Source organism: Oncorhynchus nerka, linkage group LG16 (assembly GCF_034236695.1).
Source record: "Oncorhynchus nerka isolate Pitt River linkage group LG16, Oner_Uvic_2.0, whole genome shotgun sequence".
NCBI lineage: Eukaryota > Metazoa > Chordata > Actinopteri > Salmoniformes > Salmonidae > Oncorhynchus > Oncorhynchus nerka.
In genome coordinates this window covers 13334914-13353014 of record NC_088411.1, presented here as the reverse complement: position 1 = coordinate 13353014, position 18101 = coordinate 13334914, and the positions used below count along the sequence as shown (strand labels likewise).

The following is an 18101-nucleotide window of genomic DNA, read 5'->3' as shown; positions in this document are numbered from 1 at the left end:
ATATTAACTGCACCTGTTTGAACTCGTTACCTGTATAAAAGACACCTGTCCACACACTCAATCAAACAGACTCCAACCTCTCCACAATGGCCAAGACCAGCGAGCTGTGTAAGAATATCATGGGTAAAATTGTAGACCTGCACAAGACTGGGATGGGCTACAGGACAATAGGAAAGCAGCTTGGTGAGAAGGCAACAACAGTTTGCGCAATTATTAGAAAATGGAAGAAGTTCAAGATGACGGTCAATCACCCTCGGTCTGGGGCTCCATGCAAGATCTCACCTTGTGCGGCATCAATGATCATGAGGAAGGTGAGGGATCAGCCCAGAACTACATGGCAGGACCTGGTCAATGACCTGAAGAGAGCTGGGAGTCAGTCAACAGTCTCAAAGAAAACCATTAGTAACACACTACGCCGTCATGGATTAAAATCCTGCAGCGCACGCAAGGTCCCCCTGCTCAAGCCAGCGCATGTCCAGGCCCGTCTGAAGTTTGCCAATGACCATCTGGATGATCCAGAGGAGGAATGGGAGAAGGTCATGTGGTCTGATGAGACAAAAATAGAGCTTTTTGGTCTAAACTCCATTCGCCGTGTTTGGAGGAAGAAGAAGGATGAGAACACCCAAGAACACCATCCCAACTGTGAAGCATGGTGGTGGAAACATCATTCTTTGGGGATGCTTTTCTGCAAAGGGGACAGAACGACTGCACCGTATTGAGGGGAGGATGGATGGGGCCATGATTAGCGAGATCTTGGCCAACAACCTCCTTCCCTCAGTAAGAGCATTGAAGATGGGTCGTGGCTGGGTCTTTCCAGCATGACAACGACCACGAAACACACAGCCAGGGCAACTAAGGAGTGGCTCCGTAAGAAGCATCTCAAGGTCCTGGAGTGGCCTAGCCAGTCTTCAGACCTGAACCCAATAGAAAATCTTTGGAGGGAGCTGAAAGTCCGTATTGCCCAGTGACAGCCCCGAAACCTGAAGGATCTGGAGAAGGTCTGTATGGAGGAGTGGGCCAAAATCCCTGCTGCAGTGTGTGCAAACCTGGTTAAGAACTACAGGAAACATATGATCTCTGTAATTGCAAACAAAGGTTTCGGTACCAAATATTACGTTCTGCTTTTCTGATGTATCAAATACTTATGTCATACAATAAAATGCAAATTAATTACTTAAAAATCTTACAATGTGATTTTCTGGATTTTTGTTTTAGATTCCATGTCTCACAGTTGAAGTGTACATATGATAAAAATGACAGACCTCTACATGCTTTGTAAGTAGGAAAACCCGCAAAATCGGCAGTGTATCAAATACTTGTTCTCCCCACTGTAGATGCAGGATATACTACAATGGAACAGCATAGTACAATTCTAAACACACAACACAGTTTCACCATGAGCGATATGTTCCATTAGCTCATTAGAGTGCATTGGAAAACCACTGTCTTCACAATCTCAAATAAATCCAGAGTGAAATGGTAGGATTAATGCTGTATGGATACAATACAATCCCTACCATATACAGACAGAACTGCTTAACTTGCGGCACAAAAAAATCCTCCATTTGCATTACAGAGAGGACACAACAGGCTGTTTGAAGAGACGGTTCAACTGTAACACTGTGTACCTGTGTAAGGCTGTCTGCTTGTGATCTGTGTACTGCTCTCTCCCTGCTGTTGAAAGAGGTGTCTCATCTTGTGCGTGTGTGCATCTGTGTGTGTGCATCTGTGTGTGTTTGTTTGTATGTGTGTGTGTGTGAAGGGGGGGTGTGCACTTACCTGCGTGCTTGTGTGTGTTGTGTATATGTCTGCATGTGTGCGTGAGAGTTCCTCCATATTAATGTATGCATGATGCCTGCCAGTAGGGGTCCACATCACCAACAAACTAACATGGTCCAAGCACACCAAGACAGTCGTGAAGAGGGCACGACAAAACCTATTACCCCTCAGGAGACTGAAAAGATTTTTCATGGGTCCTCAGATCCTCAAAAAGGTTCTTCAGCTGCACCATCGAGAGCATCCTGACTGGTTGCATCACTGCCTGGTATGGCAGCTGCTCGGCCTCCGACTACAAGGCACTACAGAGGGTAGAGCATATGGCCCAGTACATCACCGGGGCCAAGCTTCCTGCCATCCAGGACCTCTATACTAGGCGGTGTCAGAGGCCCTAAAAAGACTTCAGCCACCCCAGTCATAGACTGTTCTCTCTGCTACCGCACGGCAAGCAGTACCGGAACGTCTAGGTGCAAGAGGCTTCTAAACAGCTTCTACCCCCCAAGCCAAGCCAGAACATCTAATCAAATGGCAACCCGGACTACTTTCATTGCCCCCCCCCCCCCCCCCCACCCTTCTACGCTGCTGCTACTCTCTGTTATTATCTATGCAAAGTCACTTTAATAACTCTACCTACTTGTACATATAACCGCAATTACCTCGACAGCGGTGCCCCCGCACATTGACTCTGGACCGGTACCCCCTGTATGTAGCCCCGCTATTGTTATTTACTGTTGCTCTTTAATTATTTGTTAATCTTATCTCTTACTTTTTGTGGGGGGGTGGGGGTATTTCCCGAAAACGTTATTGTTGGTTAAGGGCTTGTAAGTAAGCATTTCACTGTAAGGTGAACACCTTACAGTTGTTGTATTCGGCGCTTGTGACAAATAACATTTCATTTGATTTGATTTGATATGGAGGGTCTAACCCCCTGTCTCCTTCCCTCTCACCCACCCATCCATCCACCCAGGCCACAGATCCAGACGCAGGGGTTAATGGCCAGGTGCGCTACCGACTAGTCAACCACGCCGACCTCTTCAGGGTCAACTCCAATGGCACCATCTCCACCGCCGTGCCTCTGGACCGAGAGGTCAGGGGTCAGTATGACCTCATTGTGGAGGCGGAGGACGGAGCGGTGGAGGACCCCAGGAGGACCACGCTGACTCTGTCGGTGACCGTGCTGGATGTGGATGATAACAGTCCGGTGTTCTCACAACCATCCTATACGGTCAATCTACCGGAGAATAGTCCTAAGAAGACAGTCATCCTGCAGCTTACTGTGAGTTTGTGTGTGTGTGTTTGTGCATGATGTATGTGCGTGTGTGTGATTGCCAGCCTGTGCGTGTGTGTCCAAGAGTGTACAGCATGCTCCATGGACACTCAGGAGCCACAAGGCAGGAGTGTATTTACTACTTCAAACGCTCCACAGTCCAAATGCATCCTCTGGTACATCAAAGCACACAAGGTCAGGAGGCATATGGATAGCCTAGAGCATATTGACAGAGGATATCAAAACCTCAGACTTGGACATTTTTACATGGCCCACTATTCAGTCAAGTGCACTCAGGAAAGGTCAAACAGGAGCTGAGTGGAGTAGGAACTTTTTTTACCCCCATTATTCTCTGAGGTGAAATTATGTAAATTGGAATCCTGCTTGTTTTCCAAGAACCTGACTTTAGAATTGTGGTTATTTGTATTTTCCAAGAACATGCTTCTTCTTTGATCCAAAAGTTGAGTATATCGTCTGGACTATCTAGAATTGTGGTTATTTGTTGTTAGTCAGCCCAGAGAATACCTTTTTGAGGAGACCAGTCACATCTCCCTGTGTGAGGCTAATCATGGACATTTTCAGGTTGGGTTGGTTGATTTTATGTGACAGTGACAGTGTCTGTCTGGTCCTAGTGCACTGATCCCCTAGCAGTGTCAAACCTCTCATCACCGTGGCCTCCCGTCGCTCCCCATGCCACACCGAGCCTGCTGATAGGCTGATATTGTAGACAGATTAGTGGAGCCACTAATGGCTGAACTAGCATGGTCAGGGGGGGTTATCTGTGTGTAGGCCCACAGCTATTCTTCCCGCTACACACTCCACGTGAACACACACACCTCCACTTGAAAACCCGACATGCACAACCCACACAGACGCAGGGGTGAATCCATTGTCAGGAGAGAGGCCTCTCCTAACAATGGATTTGAGTAGTTATTACTGCTTGTCACTGTGATTTGACTGACGAGTGCCAGAAACTAGAATTGCTCGATTCTTTTGTTTTTATGATTGCCTATTGAATAATAGACTTAAGATTCATGCTGTAACGTTGTGTAATTTTCTGGCTGTTGTGTTCTTAGCTAATAGGGAAACTGTTTCTTACATACACCTATTTATAACTACAGTACAAGTTACTTCAAGTCCCATAGACCAGAGATCCACTAATACAGGACACTGAACTGTTTCTTACCCGCAGTACTTCTTCCTCCTCCATCTCTTCACCTCCTCTCCTCTAGGCCAAAGACTCTGACCTGGACTCCAACGTCACCTTCCGTATACGGACCCCGGAGGCCAGGCAATTGTTTGCTGTCAACCCAGTGACTGGAGAGCTCTCTGTGCTGCAGACGCTGGACTTTGAGACCCTGGCAGCCACGGACCACACCTTTGTGGTGGAAGCCCTGGACAGTGGAGGGAGCATGCCCCCAGGCCTGGCCACTGTCACTGTAAAGATAACGGTAAGGAAACGACTGTACCTTCCCTCTGCCGCCTCCATAGCAGGGACCCATCAGCTAGGCCACCGGGCTGTTTATCACTCACAAGCCATCTTCATCATTCAAAAGGAAAAATGCAGAAGCGTAGCAGAAGACCTGTGAATCAAATTTTTCATGAATAGATGGCTCTGCTCTCTCTCTCTCTCTCTCTCTCTCTCTCTTTCTCTCTCTCTGGTCTAAAACCACTAGCCATTCTCACCACCACGGAGTAAGTAAAAGAGAGATGGATGCTCCTCAGCTACCTCTCATTTCTCCTTGCCCGATGAAAGACAGACTGACAGATTGATATTGTAGTACAGTGCTGGGATATTTGATGTCTGGATGATCATTAGGTTTGTGAGGGCTCTATTTTGTCAGTATCGTGGCCATCTGATGTATTATGATTCAGGCGATTAAGCACCAGACACGAGCTGTATGGAGATTAGCCCGCCGTTGGCCTCTGCGTGACGCTCCTAGACCAGTAGAAGAGTGGGCACTGATCAGGCTTGTGATGTGGTTTTACACATTAAACGAGACTGTATTACTCAGTCAGTGTCCATTAGTGTAATTACTTAGCTCTAGCTGCTACAGTGCCTTCAGAAAGTATTCACGGCCCTTGACTTTTTCCACATTTTGTTATAGCCTGAATTTAAAATGTATTCCATTTAGATTTTTGTGTCACTGGTCTACACACAATACCCCATAATGTCAAAGTGGAATTATATTTTCAGAAATCTTTACAGATGAATTTAACATTTTTAAAAAGTATTCAAGTGTTCAATCCCTTTGTCATGGCAAGCCTACATGAGTTCAGGAGTAAAGAATGTGCTTAACAAGTCACATAATACGTTGCATGGACTCACTCTGTGTGCAATAATAGAGTTTAACATCAAATTTTGAATGACTACCTCATCTCTGTACCCAACGCATACAATGATCTGTAAGGTCCCAGAGAATTTCAAACACAGATTCAACCACAAAGACCAGGTAGGTTTTCCAATGCCTTGCAAAAAAGGGCACGTATTGGTAGATAGGTTTTTTTTTTTAAAGCTGACTTTCAGCATGGTAAAGTTATTAATTACACTTTGGATGGTGTATCAATACAGCCAGTCATTACAAAGACACAGGCCTAACTTCCTAACTCAGTTGCCGGAGAGGAAGGAAACCACTCAGGGATTTCACCATGAGGCCAATGAGGACTTTAACCCTCTAGAATATATTTCTGCGGCCCCAATTAGCAGAATAAAAAAATCCCCACCAAAACCCATCCGTTTAAGGTATAGATATCTGTTTTTTTGCATTGGATGTGTCTCAATCCACCTCATCCGCTGATGTCGCACTTCTGCATCTGCGGTGAATGGTGGCAGAGCTAGAGTGGTGTTTGTCAGACCATGAGACATCCCGAAATCACTATTCTCACGAACACGTCGTTGTTTTGCTCTAGGACGCCCACAAGCCTCACCAGACTCGTCTGAATGTCCCCCAGTTCCAGTTTGGAAAATGAATGGAAGTAATGTGTATATAGATATAGTTTAGTGCCAGATAAGGGGTTAACCTTTTCAAGCATCGATTCCAAATACAGTTGAAGTCGGATGTTTACATACACCTTAGCCAAATACATTTAAACTCAGTTTTTCACAATTCCTGACATTTAATCCTAGTAATAATTCCCTGTCTTAGATCAGTTAGGATCACAACTTTATTTTAAGAATGTGAAATGTCAGAATACTAGTAGAGAGAATGATATATTTTAGCCTTCATTTCTGTCATCACATTCCCAGTGGGTCAGAAGTTTACATACACTCAATTAGTATTTGGTAGCATTGCTTTTAAATTGTTTAACTTTTTAATTGTTTAATTGTTTAACTAAGTTTTTTTTTAAAGCGTGTGCGAGCAAGGAGGCCTACAAACCTGACTCAGTTACACCAGCTCTGTCAGGAGGAATGAGCCAAAATTCACCTAACTTATTGTGGGAAGCTTGTGGAAGGCTACCCAAAACGTTTGACCCAAGTTAAACATTTTAAAGGCAATGCTACCAAATACTAATTGAGTGTATGTCAATGTATGTCAATTGAGTCAATACATGTTACAATCACAGCTGTGAGTCTTTCTGGGTACCTTAAGTCTTTAAGAGCTTTCCACACCTGGATTGTGTAACATTTGCCCGTTTATTATTTTCAAAATTATTCAAGCTCTTTAAAATTTGTTGTTGATCATTGCTACACAAACATTTTTAGATCTTGTCATAAATTGTCGAGCAGATTTAAGTCAAAATGGTAATTCGGCCACTCAGGAATATTCATTGTCTTCTTGGTAAGCAAGTCCAGTGTAGATTTGTCCTTGTGTTTCGGGTTATTATCCTGCTGAAAGGTGAATTTATCTCCCAGTGTCTGGTGTAAAGCAGACTGGACCAGATTGTCCTCTAGAATTTTGCCTGTGCTTGGTTCCAGTCATTTTTTTCTCCCCTGAGAAACTCACCAGTCCCTAACGATGACAAGCATACCCATAACATGATGCAGCCACCACTATGCTTGAAGATCTGGAGAGTGGTACTCAGTGATGTGTTGTATTGGATTTGCCCCAAACAAAGCACTTTGCATTCAGGACATAAAGTGAATTACTTTGCCACATTTTTTTTCAGTTTTACTTATGCAATATCTGCTTTTTATATTTTTACTCATCTACCATTAAGTGCCCTTCTTTGCGAGGCATTGGAAAACCTCCCTGGTCTTTGTGATTTGAATCTGTGTTTTAAATGGACTGCTCGGCTGAGGGACCTTACAGATAATTGTATGTGTGGTGTACATCGATGAGGTAGTCTCTTGAACTTCTTCATGCTTGCCATAACAAAGGGGTTGAATACTTATTGACTTAATACATTTTAGCTTTAGATTTTTTATTAATTTGTAAAAATGTAGAAAATATAATTCCACTCTGACTTTATGAAGTATTGTGTGGAGGCACATGACAAAAAAGCATCTCAATTGAATCCATTTTCATTTCAGGCTGTGACACAATTTGTTTTGAAAAAAAAGTCAAGGGATGTGAATACTTTCTCAAGGCACTGTATCTTTTGTGATGTCCCCACAATGTTCCCGCCAGACTGTTCCCACGACCTAATGAAACATTCTGGGGAACCTTTTAACAGACAATGTGTTCTGGGAACGGTCTTGCAACATCAGGTGAATGTTTTAAACCAATATTGTGGAATCATCAGCATGACTGAACAGTTTTTTTCTGTTATGCGACATTTTAGTGAATGTTGTGCACTAATTTATTTGTTCTACCTTATGGTGTTTTTAGTGCTACGTTGATGTCGATTATTGCGTTGTATGTTTTGGAGCTTGCAAAAAAAAAAGGCATTTCAATTCATATATATATATTCTATACCAGACAGCCAGAGCAAAAATCAGCACCCAGAGGAAGTGTGATTATAAAAGGGGACTGTGATGAAAGCTGCTGTCTAGACAGACAGACAACCACCAAGTTTTATTAACAAGCCTAGGCGCTGTATCAAGGACTTTTCAGTGTAAATTCTCCGAGCAGGAGGTAGCCAGAAGACGAAGGTGTAATTTGGACACCAGAACGAGCCCTGGCCTCTCCTTGGATTTTGTGAGGAGGCTCTTTTGAATGGATTGCAATGCCGCTCCGTCTTAAGGGCGAATAGCTGAGCAGCCGCTGGACAGATTGTAGGCTAACACATGTTTTGTATTCTGATCCAGCGGCACTCATTATTGGACCTCTTTTAGTCTTCAGACAGTCTTTTGGAAAAGAACACTTCTTTGGCGAAAATAGAGTGCTGATGTCCTCTACCACTACTAGGGGGTTTGCTAAGCTTCATATAGAGCTTTCGTCTCCGTGGTTCACACACGGGGTCTAATGATCTCTCTCAGGCCAGAAGTTAAAACAGTCCCTCTGTCGCACATGTCAGTCTTCATGAAGCCCCGTGATCTCCTATTGAGTATCTGCCATTTTGATTTAGTGCTTTGCCTAAGTGTTAATGTGAGCCTCTCTAGACCAGGCTGACAGTTGTAAATGCAGCCAGTCCTTCAGAGGAAATCAAAGGAGTAGCTGAGGAAGATGGCTTGCCATGTCCGTCAGCAGTGACAGCGCTAGCTACTTCACAAATTCACAATAATGCTGGATTCAATCAAGCTCACAGAGACTGTCATTCTGACAACTGGATGCATTTACCATGAGGGGTATCTTTATTATGGTGGTGGTGGTAGTAGTAGGCTTTTAGGGTAAAAATGCTGTTGATTCAGTAACTCACTAATTACATGAGTGTGTTTCTCTCTTCCTTCTCCAGGATATGAATGACTACTCTCCAGTGTTCAGCCAGGTGTTGTACAGGGGCATGGTGGCTCCCAACGCAGTCAAGGGGACTGTGGTCACCACGGTACATGCAGAGGACCTAGACCCCCCTGTGAGTAGACAACAACGTGACAGCCCTGCTCTGGGTCTGACTGTCACTTTACAACATGCCTGCCAGGTCGCTGCTCCCGTGGCAACGCGGGTGTGAAAGCATGATTGGCTCAGCTCCGTCCCGAGCCGGGGATTTAACAGAGAGAACAGAAAACATAGTGTGTGTCTATGTGTCTGCGCTACTGCGCTCGTACATTGTCATTGCGTTTGTTTGTCTTGTTTCTATGTATTCCACAGAGTCGTCCCATCGATTTAATGATATAATGTAGATGCATCGGACGGAGTTGTAGTGTGTTTTGCTATTTTTTACATTGGTAGGGTAAGTCTCATTGTTTTGAGCTTTCATTTGTTTATCATGTTCTGTGCTAGTGGATTTGTTCGTTCATCCATAAGTTATGGATGGTTATTTATGAGAGAGATTGATATCACTACATGTTCTGATATCTTATAGCCTCGGGTGGACCTGCAGGCAGAAAGCAATATGCTCACTGCATATCATATAGGAGCATATTCTACATGCTCACTGTGTTGTGGGATTTCATTGCCCTGTGGCCTGAGGAAATAATGTCAGTGGTGCCAAGCCGGCGTCCCAAGGCGTGGCGAATCAGCCATGCTTCGGCAACAAGTTCCTGAATATACAATGATATTACATTTCCCCTTATAGTAAACGCTTGATTTCACAAACTCACCCATCACATTGGCGCAAAGAGGTAGATGCCTTAAGGTCTCTCAGGGCAAATAAGACACGGAGCAAATGTTATTCATGAACGAATATTATTCATCAATTCACATGCAGTGGAACAACAACATAGATTATATGCAATAATTTCTTTCACACGTGTAGAGGGCATAGTGGTACTGTAGGACTATGTGGAGATTAACCTTTTAACTTGAAGGCATTCTGAATGGTCCCAGCAGTCGGTAGATTAGAGGAGAGGATGAAAGGAGAGGAGAAGAGAGAAAAAAGGAGAGAGAAGGCGAAGAGAAAGGAGGAGAGGAAGGGAAGAGTAGAGAGCACCAGCGGAGGTCCAGCCTCGCCCCCCTGGAGACCCCTTCCCGCCTGGCGGGATTGACAGGCCGAGGTGAGCCCTTGTGATATCTCTCTGCATGAGTGGGAGGCCCTGGCTTGGCTGGCTGGACTGGGGCTACCAGCGCCCCACACCGCATCACTCCTCTCCCTCAGATGTATGTAAAGCAGTTTTGAGATGACAGAAGAGGCAAGTTCTCAAGCTGAGCTGTGAGATGAATCACGGATAGAGACAGGGTGGGAGAGAGAGACTCCACAGAGCCTTCCTGGCACCTTGCCTGGCACCTTGCCTGGCTGGAACCTCAAAGCAGCCCCCCCCCAGTCACACACACAGCTCACTCCTGATCATAAATTCAGTTGAGGAGACTGAGCAGAGAACCTTCCTCCCCTCTTCTCTTCTCTCCCTCTTTCTGTTTCTCTCTCTGTCAGTCCATCCTCTCTTGCTCTCTCTTCCTCTCTCTTGCTCTCTCTTGCTCTCTCTCTCTCTTGCTCTCTCTTGCTCTCTCTCTCTCTCTCTTTGCTCTCTCTCTTGCTCTCTCTCTTGCTCTCTCTCTCTCTCTCTCTCTTGCTCTCTCTCTTGCTCTCTCTCTTGCTCTCTCTCTCTCTTGCTCTCTCTCTTGCTCTCTCTCTCTTGCTCTCTCTCTCTATATATATATATATATCCAAGTTTGCAGACAGATAAGCTGTGGAGGGTGGGGGTCCACACTGCAGATGTTATGTCACTGTACCCTCCACTGTCTTTAGCATCTCAGAGGCAATGGTCTGCTTTTAATAAGCTTCTGTAGTGAAATCTATCATATGTCCGAGTTGGCCTTCAAAGAGATATTACATTTTAAAACTCAAGCCACAGCTGGATGAGACTCAGGTCAATCCTCTTTGGCTCTGTTCTCTTCTTTTATCTGACATCTCACAGGTGAATTCAGTGCACTCTACAAGCTGTTTGTCTTCTTCCCAATGTTCAGTATTCATGCAGGGAGGGATGGTTTTTTTTTTGGGGGGGGGTGATCAGTGTTGGGCTTCTGATATCAAGAGTTCAATTACGCCTCTCATATCCCATCTTGTCTAAAGTTTTAAATGTGATACGCAATTGACGCAATCCAAAAGCAAGCTACACGATCAGCCTTCATTATACTGGTATTATTAAACAGCCCACCCTAGAGGGAAACTTTCCTCCCCTTTTAATCAATCTGATAAGCAGAGTAGTTGCTTAGTCACTAAATTATATGATCCGCCTGAGATTGTGTGTGTGCGTGCGTCTGTGCACCATGCCCGTGCACTGTCTGCATGCATGTGTGTCTAATTGTGCGAAGTCACATAATTATATGGGTGTGTCTGTGTGCACGTTTGTATAATATGACCTGTGTCCTTCACCCCCTCTGCAGCAGATGTTGGAGCAGTCAGAGACTCCTGTCAGAGTGTGTGTGTCTGTGTGCATATTTTTACAATATGACCTGTGTCCTTCACCCCCTCTGCAGCAGATGGTGGAGCAGTCAGAGACTCCTGTCAGAGCTGTCTACTTTCCCCCTCTCCCCCTCCCCTTTCCCTGTCCGTAACTCCCTACCCCCTGACATCCCCCCCCCTGCAAGGCACTCCAGCAAGGGTTACTCTCACCGTGAAAGTTGTGGAGGCTGAAGAATAATCGGTTGATGAAAGTGTAGCTTTCTCTCTATTTACAGTACATAAGGGAAGGCACTGCAAATCTACTCATGACTGGCTATTGACTAGGAAGACTAATTTACTATTTGTTACAGGCCTGAAACTTCGATGGGAAACTTTGTTTGTCTTTGCTGCTAAGCTACGGAGCACAAACTGGGCTCTGGGCTGTTCTCAGCATCTCAAGAAGCTCGGCAGAATTGTTATAGTCCTCCGTCAAACACTGACACTTGAATTATTTGTTTACTGTGATCATGATTCTCTCCTGTCATATGAGAAAGGGTTCTCAGGCCGGACTTTATAGTAGATTCTGCTGACTCAGTGCTAGGTTGGTTTATTGAAAAGGAGCAGCTATTGAGACAGAACTGAACTCGAGCACAACTTGAGTCGTTTTGTTTATCAGGACAATACGACTTAAATTCAGAATGTATGTTTAATCAAGGAAATGTTTGCCTGAAAATCCCCTAGGAGTTAAAAGAAAAAATCTGTGCTTTACAAGGGAGAGCTGTGTGATTAAACAAATGTATCCTAGTTTAACTCACAGTAATTACAGAAAGTGAACAAGCGTTTACACAAATGCTGGTTCGGCTGTTTTGTTTAACTACATCTTTTGCATCGTGAAACTGCTACTGAAAAAGTGTGTTGTAAGTGAAGCCATGTGATCTACCAAATTCATAGCACGTGAAAGTGCATTTGACATTTGCCAAACAAAAGGACAGATCCTTAATTCGTCAGCGAGCATTATCATCTCAGCTCTGACCTGCTTGTTGTTATGGCGCCCAATGATGTTGTTGCTCTCTCTCTCTAACCTCGCTTCTTTGCGCCCCTATTCTCCTAACATCTGTCAGCTGTCTCTTCGTGTTGGGCATCCCACATTCCACACTTCTGTTTATTCATGAGTCATCTTTAGACATGTTTCTTCATTCTAAACTACAGCCAAATTTGGCCCGATATCTGAGCGCGAGAGAGAGATTTAACCTGCATGTTTAAGATTCAGAACTCTGTTAAAAGGTGTGACGGTGTGACAGTCGCGGCAGCGTGCAATTAGGTTGTCTCGGCGGTGTTAAAAAGGTGACTTAAAGTATTAGTGCAGAGAAAATATTAGAGTTGAACGAGATAAGTTTGCAGAAATGCGATACGATAAAGTAGGATTTAGGATTATGTTTGAGTCACGGTGGAACACATATCCGACTAGATTTCCCTGTCTATGACTCCAGCCAGGGTGCATCCCAATTGGCACCCTATTCCCTATATTGTGCACTTTTTTTGACCAAAGCCAAAAAATCTGTCAGAGTAGGAGTGCTGATCAGGGATCAGTTTTGCCTTGTAGATCATAAGGAATAAGATTACAGTATATGGACAGGTTGGGACCTGATCAGAACTCCTACTCTGAGACACTTTGCGGATACAGGGCCCTGGTCAAAAGTAGTGCACTATGTAGGGAACAGGGTCCCATTTGGGACGCATCCCCAGGAAGGTTAAGCAGTGTTTTCAGACGCTCGCTCCTCGTCGATATTGATGTACTTTCTCTCAATGCTTTCATAATAAATCAGTAAATCCTATATTGGGCAGATTTCATGCTAAGCCCCTGTGAATCAGGCTCCATTTGCTATGGCATTTATGCTGTTGGACGATGGATTTGTTTGAGACGTCGCTGCCCCCGTAGGGTCTCTCCTTCCTCCTCACTTCACCACCCCAAATGATCCAGACACCCACCCGAGTCGCCACCTCCTGCCTCTCTGTCTGCCTCCCTGCCTGCTAAGGCAACACATGAGTTCACAAAGAGGTCTTAGAATGAGCGAAACACCATTCTGTTCCACCCGGAGCCTTTGGAGAGTAATGAAAAACAAAACCTAGACGTTGTAGAGTATGCCTCAGTGGCAAGGAAACGGGATGTTTCAAATGCGTGAGCCACAGAGCCAGTGAATGTTGATTCCTGACCCTTGATCCTGTGTGTGTGTGTGTGCGTGTGCGTGTGTGTGTGTGGGGGGGGGGGGGGCTTATTTAGAAATGTCCTGATGCATTTTGTTGAGATTGCCCTGCCATTGTAGATAAATGAACATAAGGTGTGTGTGTGTGTGTATTTCACAGGGTACGCCTGCCAGCCGTGTGCGTTACAGACTGGACCTCGATGAGGACCCTTACAGCGGCAGCATCTTTGACGTGAACGAAGTCACAGGCAGCGTCATCACACGTGTCAACCTCAATGAAGAGCCCAATCTAGTGTTTAGTGTGAGGACATACCTTTTGTTATAAACACTACTGTAGTGTGACCTTTTTTCTAAGAACGTCATTGAGTGGAGAAATTGAGTGACACCCTGTGTTCCACTTTTTTCTTGTTCGATTCTTGTTTTATTGCCTCCCTGCAGCTAATCGTTGTTGCCTATGACGACGGGGAGCCAGTGAAAGTCAACAAGACCCTGGTGGTTATCACTGTCCTGCAGCCCTCCGTCATACCAGTCTTCACCCAGGAGGAATACAGGTACACTTCTTCCTGAGCATGTGCACTGTTAGCCTGGTCCCAGATCTGTTTGTGTGAAATTGGTATGGTAAACCAGACCAGCAAGACGGCACAAAATGATCTGGGACCAGGCTAGAACTTGAAATGATACTTTATATGGTTTGCACGGTCACTGATCTGCATTTGTAGAGCTTGGATATTCTCCTTCAATATGGATTTGTATGAGAGCTTGTTGCCTGAGGTGTTTTCGTGTTGTCTTTCTAAATCACAAAACATAAATTATTCCCAGTGGTCAAATATCAGGGCTTGATCAAGGTGGAGCCGCGGGCAACAGGTTGACACGTCACACAATGTTGCTTATGACAGTGCTCTGCGCTTTTATGAGGTCATAATAGTCCGGGCACATGATTTCCTCTTCCCCTGTCGGAGAGGGATAGATCTCCAGCTTTTTAATTTACAACGGGAACTCTGTTTAAACACTCAACATTTGAATTCACCTTTGTGGAGATGTCAAGGTATTTAAGAGAACACTAAACTGCAGATATATTTTCAGAAAGGGTTAGAGGCGATATGGAACCTGTCAGTGAAGCTTTTATTGCTAGTGTTTATATGAATATGGTATCATAGCTCATAGCTAGAGTGTGTAGTAAGTACAGCAAATGTACTTCACCACTGCACAGTGTTTGTTTTCTCAAAGGGTAGAGTGCACTTGCTCTGCATAAATTATGGCTCTTTTATTGAATTAAGTATTGTACATATGTGACATAAGGGCCTAATTAATTCAGCTCCCCTGGCATTGACTCTAGATGGATCAGCATGCTGGAGCTCTGGCTTACTAAATTGCTATTATTGATTTCCATAATGAAATTTTGAAAAAGTTAGCGAGGGCATTGCGAAATGCCTCTTGTGCAACAATGATTTTTCACCCCACCACATCGAATCATTTTCAATACCGAATATGAAGTGCGTTTAAAGTTCTCAACATGCTTTAAAAAGGGAAAGGGGGATACCAGTTGTACAACTGATTGCATTCAACTGAAATGTGTCTTCTACGTTTATATATATTTTGTATGCACACTCGCACACCATGTAGGCCTCTTAACTTGGTCCAGTTCTCTGTTGGCAGAGGAGTTGAGCTGTGTTGTAATCTAGTGGGGGGGGGGGTATGTGTGTAAACCAGCTCTATAACAAGCCAGCCTTATCTACTGATTCATTAAGACTACAGAGCCAGGAACATGGGCAATGAAAAGCCTTGAATGGGGGGTTTGAATTAATGACATGTCCTACACAGTGGTGGAAGGTCGCTGGTGATAGTGGCTCTTTGGCAGGTGGGGGAATAACAATGGCTGTTGGTAACAGGCCACCTAGCAGGCAGCATTGCCTGGATCAGTTGTTAATTAGAGCCTGTGGAGACATTAGCCAGGTGTTATGTCCCCCTCCACAGCCAGGGCCTCCACAAACTGCTTCTCTATTCTCTATCTCTCCCTCAAATCCCTCCCTCCCTCCATCTGCTCCCCTAGTTGAGCAGTCCAGAGGATACTGCTTCCCTCCATCTCTCATCCATCCCTCCCTCTACTCCCCTAGTCGAGTTACAGTCCACAGGATAACGCTACTCCCTTCCTCCGTCGACCCCCTCCTTCTCTCCCTCCCCCTTCCCTCCCTCTTCCGTCTGTGGGCCTCTCAGGAACCAATAAGCCCTTTAACTCAGTGCCAGCAGTCCTTGTGCTATGCCAATCAATGTACATCAATAATTCCCTGTCTATTCACAAACTGTTATAATGTCCATTTCAACCAAACTTTTGAGTTGCAGCCAATTTTCTTTATTGTATGTGCTTTTATATGATGTACTGTATATTCAGCATTTTATCAATTGTTCAGTTTAGAACTTGGCATATGATGTGGCCTAATGTTTAATGGTGTTACAATGTAAGAGTCTGAAATCCTTGAGCTGGGTTGAAAGTTTATTGGATCACCTAATTGGATGATAGAAGCCTTTGTCTGATATCTGTAGCCCAGTCTTTGAACTTAATAGGCCAAGAACATTTGGAATCTGTGGAGATTTTAATTAGTGTGTGAAGTTGGTTGATTCTGAACATCAATGATCACGAAATTTGCATAGGGCTGACGAAGAGCTTGGTGTTGTTTCGGAGATTTGATTTAGTGTGTGTGAGGTGATGTCAGGTTGGCTGGCAGAAGCGCTGTCTGGCAAGTGGCACCAGTAGATTCCCCCTCCCCGAGTGGAACTGACTGTGAAGTTTGCCACCCAAATCTGCCGCCGGTGCGTTTTCCACAGCGGTTATCTCATAGAAACACTTAATGAAGCCGCAGTGGGTTTCACTAAATCACCCACCACCGTCACCACCTTGCCACTTCTGAGTTTGTCATTTTGACGATCACTGCAATCACTGTCTCATTTTCTGCTTACCTCTGTAGATGTGTGAATTAGCCCCCCCCATCTCCTTCACCTGAGTAAGACTACGACATGAATAAACATGAGGGAAAACGGATCATCCAAGACAAGATTGTATGAGGGGAGCTTGGAAACATGGGCTATTACACTATGGCTTTGAAGTAAGCGCCCTTGTGCCCTGCAACCAATTGAAAGCGGAAAAACCCTGCATTTGATTGTTTATTCGTCATTACGCAGTACACACACACACACACACACACACACAAGGCTATTGCATTGAAAAAACAACATGTCATTTGCTTACTTTTACACCAGGGATACCTTTGTGTATACGCCTTGTGAATAAGAACAGTGAACCAACAGGATTGAGAACAAGAACAGCTGTGGAGTTGCATGCCAGTACCTGTGAATCATGATAATTAGATTACCTGCAGAGGTAGATGATTGAAAGATCCTAATAGGATGACTTAACGATTGCGAAAATTGTGCCACCGTCTGCCTGTTAAGCTGTGGCCGCGTTGAAAGCAATCGCCGTGCTCCCTAACATACAAGTTATTGAGACGGAGCGCCAGACAAGGCAAGGAGTGTAACTAGCTGCTAGGTACGGAACGGTAATCACGAGTCGCAGTAAGAGGGTGAGGACGCTCTATTTTCTCCATGGCCCTCATTGGGTTGGAGCAGGAGGAGAGACAGAGTGTTGCCTGCCTGACTGTGTGTGCTTGTGTCCTAGGCAGGGCTGGAAGGATGGGTTGGACCAGCCTAACCCCCCCGGAGCTCATCACAGCCGGGTGATTAGTCTCTCTGTGGGGGGTGGGGAGGGGGAGAATAATAAACACGGTCAGATGAAATGTGCCCACCCCACATGCACGTTAGACGCGCACAACTCCCTCTGAAGGATCTATTTGGAGTTGGTTGACACTCTGTTTTGCAATGCTGCGTTTAACCGGGTTAAGAGTGTTAATACCCTTAAATGTGTGTGTTTAGAGCTGTAGAGCAGGGTAGTTTCGCGGCCACCAGTCGCCAGCCTGTCCTATTATTTGGAGTGTTCATACTACAGACGGGGGTTGTGCAGAGTCACACTCCAGTGTGTAGTGGAGCGGTGCGTGCTTTAAATGTCATCTGTCATGGGTGTATGCATTCCTAACGGTCAGGTCCAATTAACTGCCTGGCAGTCCTGCTGTTTAGTCCAGCCTCTTCTCCTCCTTCCGCACACTCCCTCTCTCCACCACCCATCCCTCCCTCTCTCCACCCCCCTCCCTCCCTCTACCCCCCCTCTGGCATGCCCTAATTTCTCCACTCGCGCCTCCCTCTCTCTCTCACACAAATTCTATTTCTCGCTCTCTCCCTCCCCCTCTCTCATGATTAGGGTAGTGGGACTCCCTCCCTCCCTCCCTCCTTCGGAAGACAGCACCTGCAGTATAAACATGCAGCCGTTGGCAGTCACCACGCACCACTACCAGCATGGGGGCAGAAAAACAAACACTGCATTAGCATAACATAGCTTATTAACATGTCCTAATGATAGCAGCTCAGTTAACCACCGTGCACTGTCAAATAGACATGGCCTATGGACAACTGCCTTGTTAATGAATGTAATTAAAAGTAGAGAGTACAGA

General features: G+C 45.1%; 1 protein-coding gene across 1 annotated transcript in view; it reads left to right on the top strand.

Moving 5' to 3' along the window:
* Nucleotides 1-18101, top strand: part of LOC115144062 (protocadherin-15-like) — a 190049-nt gene that overhangs the window by 115086 nt on the left and 56862 nt on the right. Inside the window, exons 19-23 of the mRNA XM_065002441.1 lie at nt 2744-3052; nt 4276-4494; nt 8819-8935; nt 13706-13846; nt 13984-14096. Coding sequence (XP_064858513.1) covers nt 2744-3052; nt 4276-4494; nt 8819-8935; nt 13706-13846; nt 13984-14096 — 899 coding nt within the window. The remainder of the gene's footprint in view (nt 1-2743; nt 3053-4275; nt 4495-8818; nt 8936-13705; nt 13847-13983; nt 14097-18101) is intronic.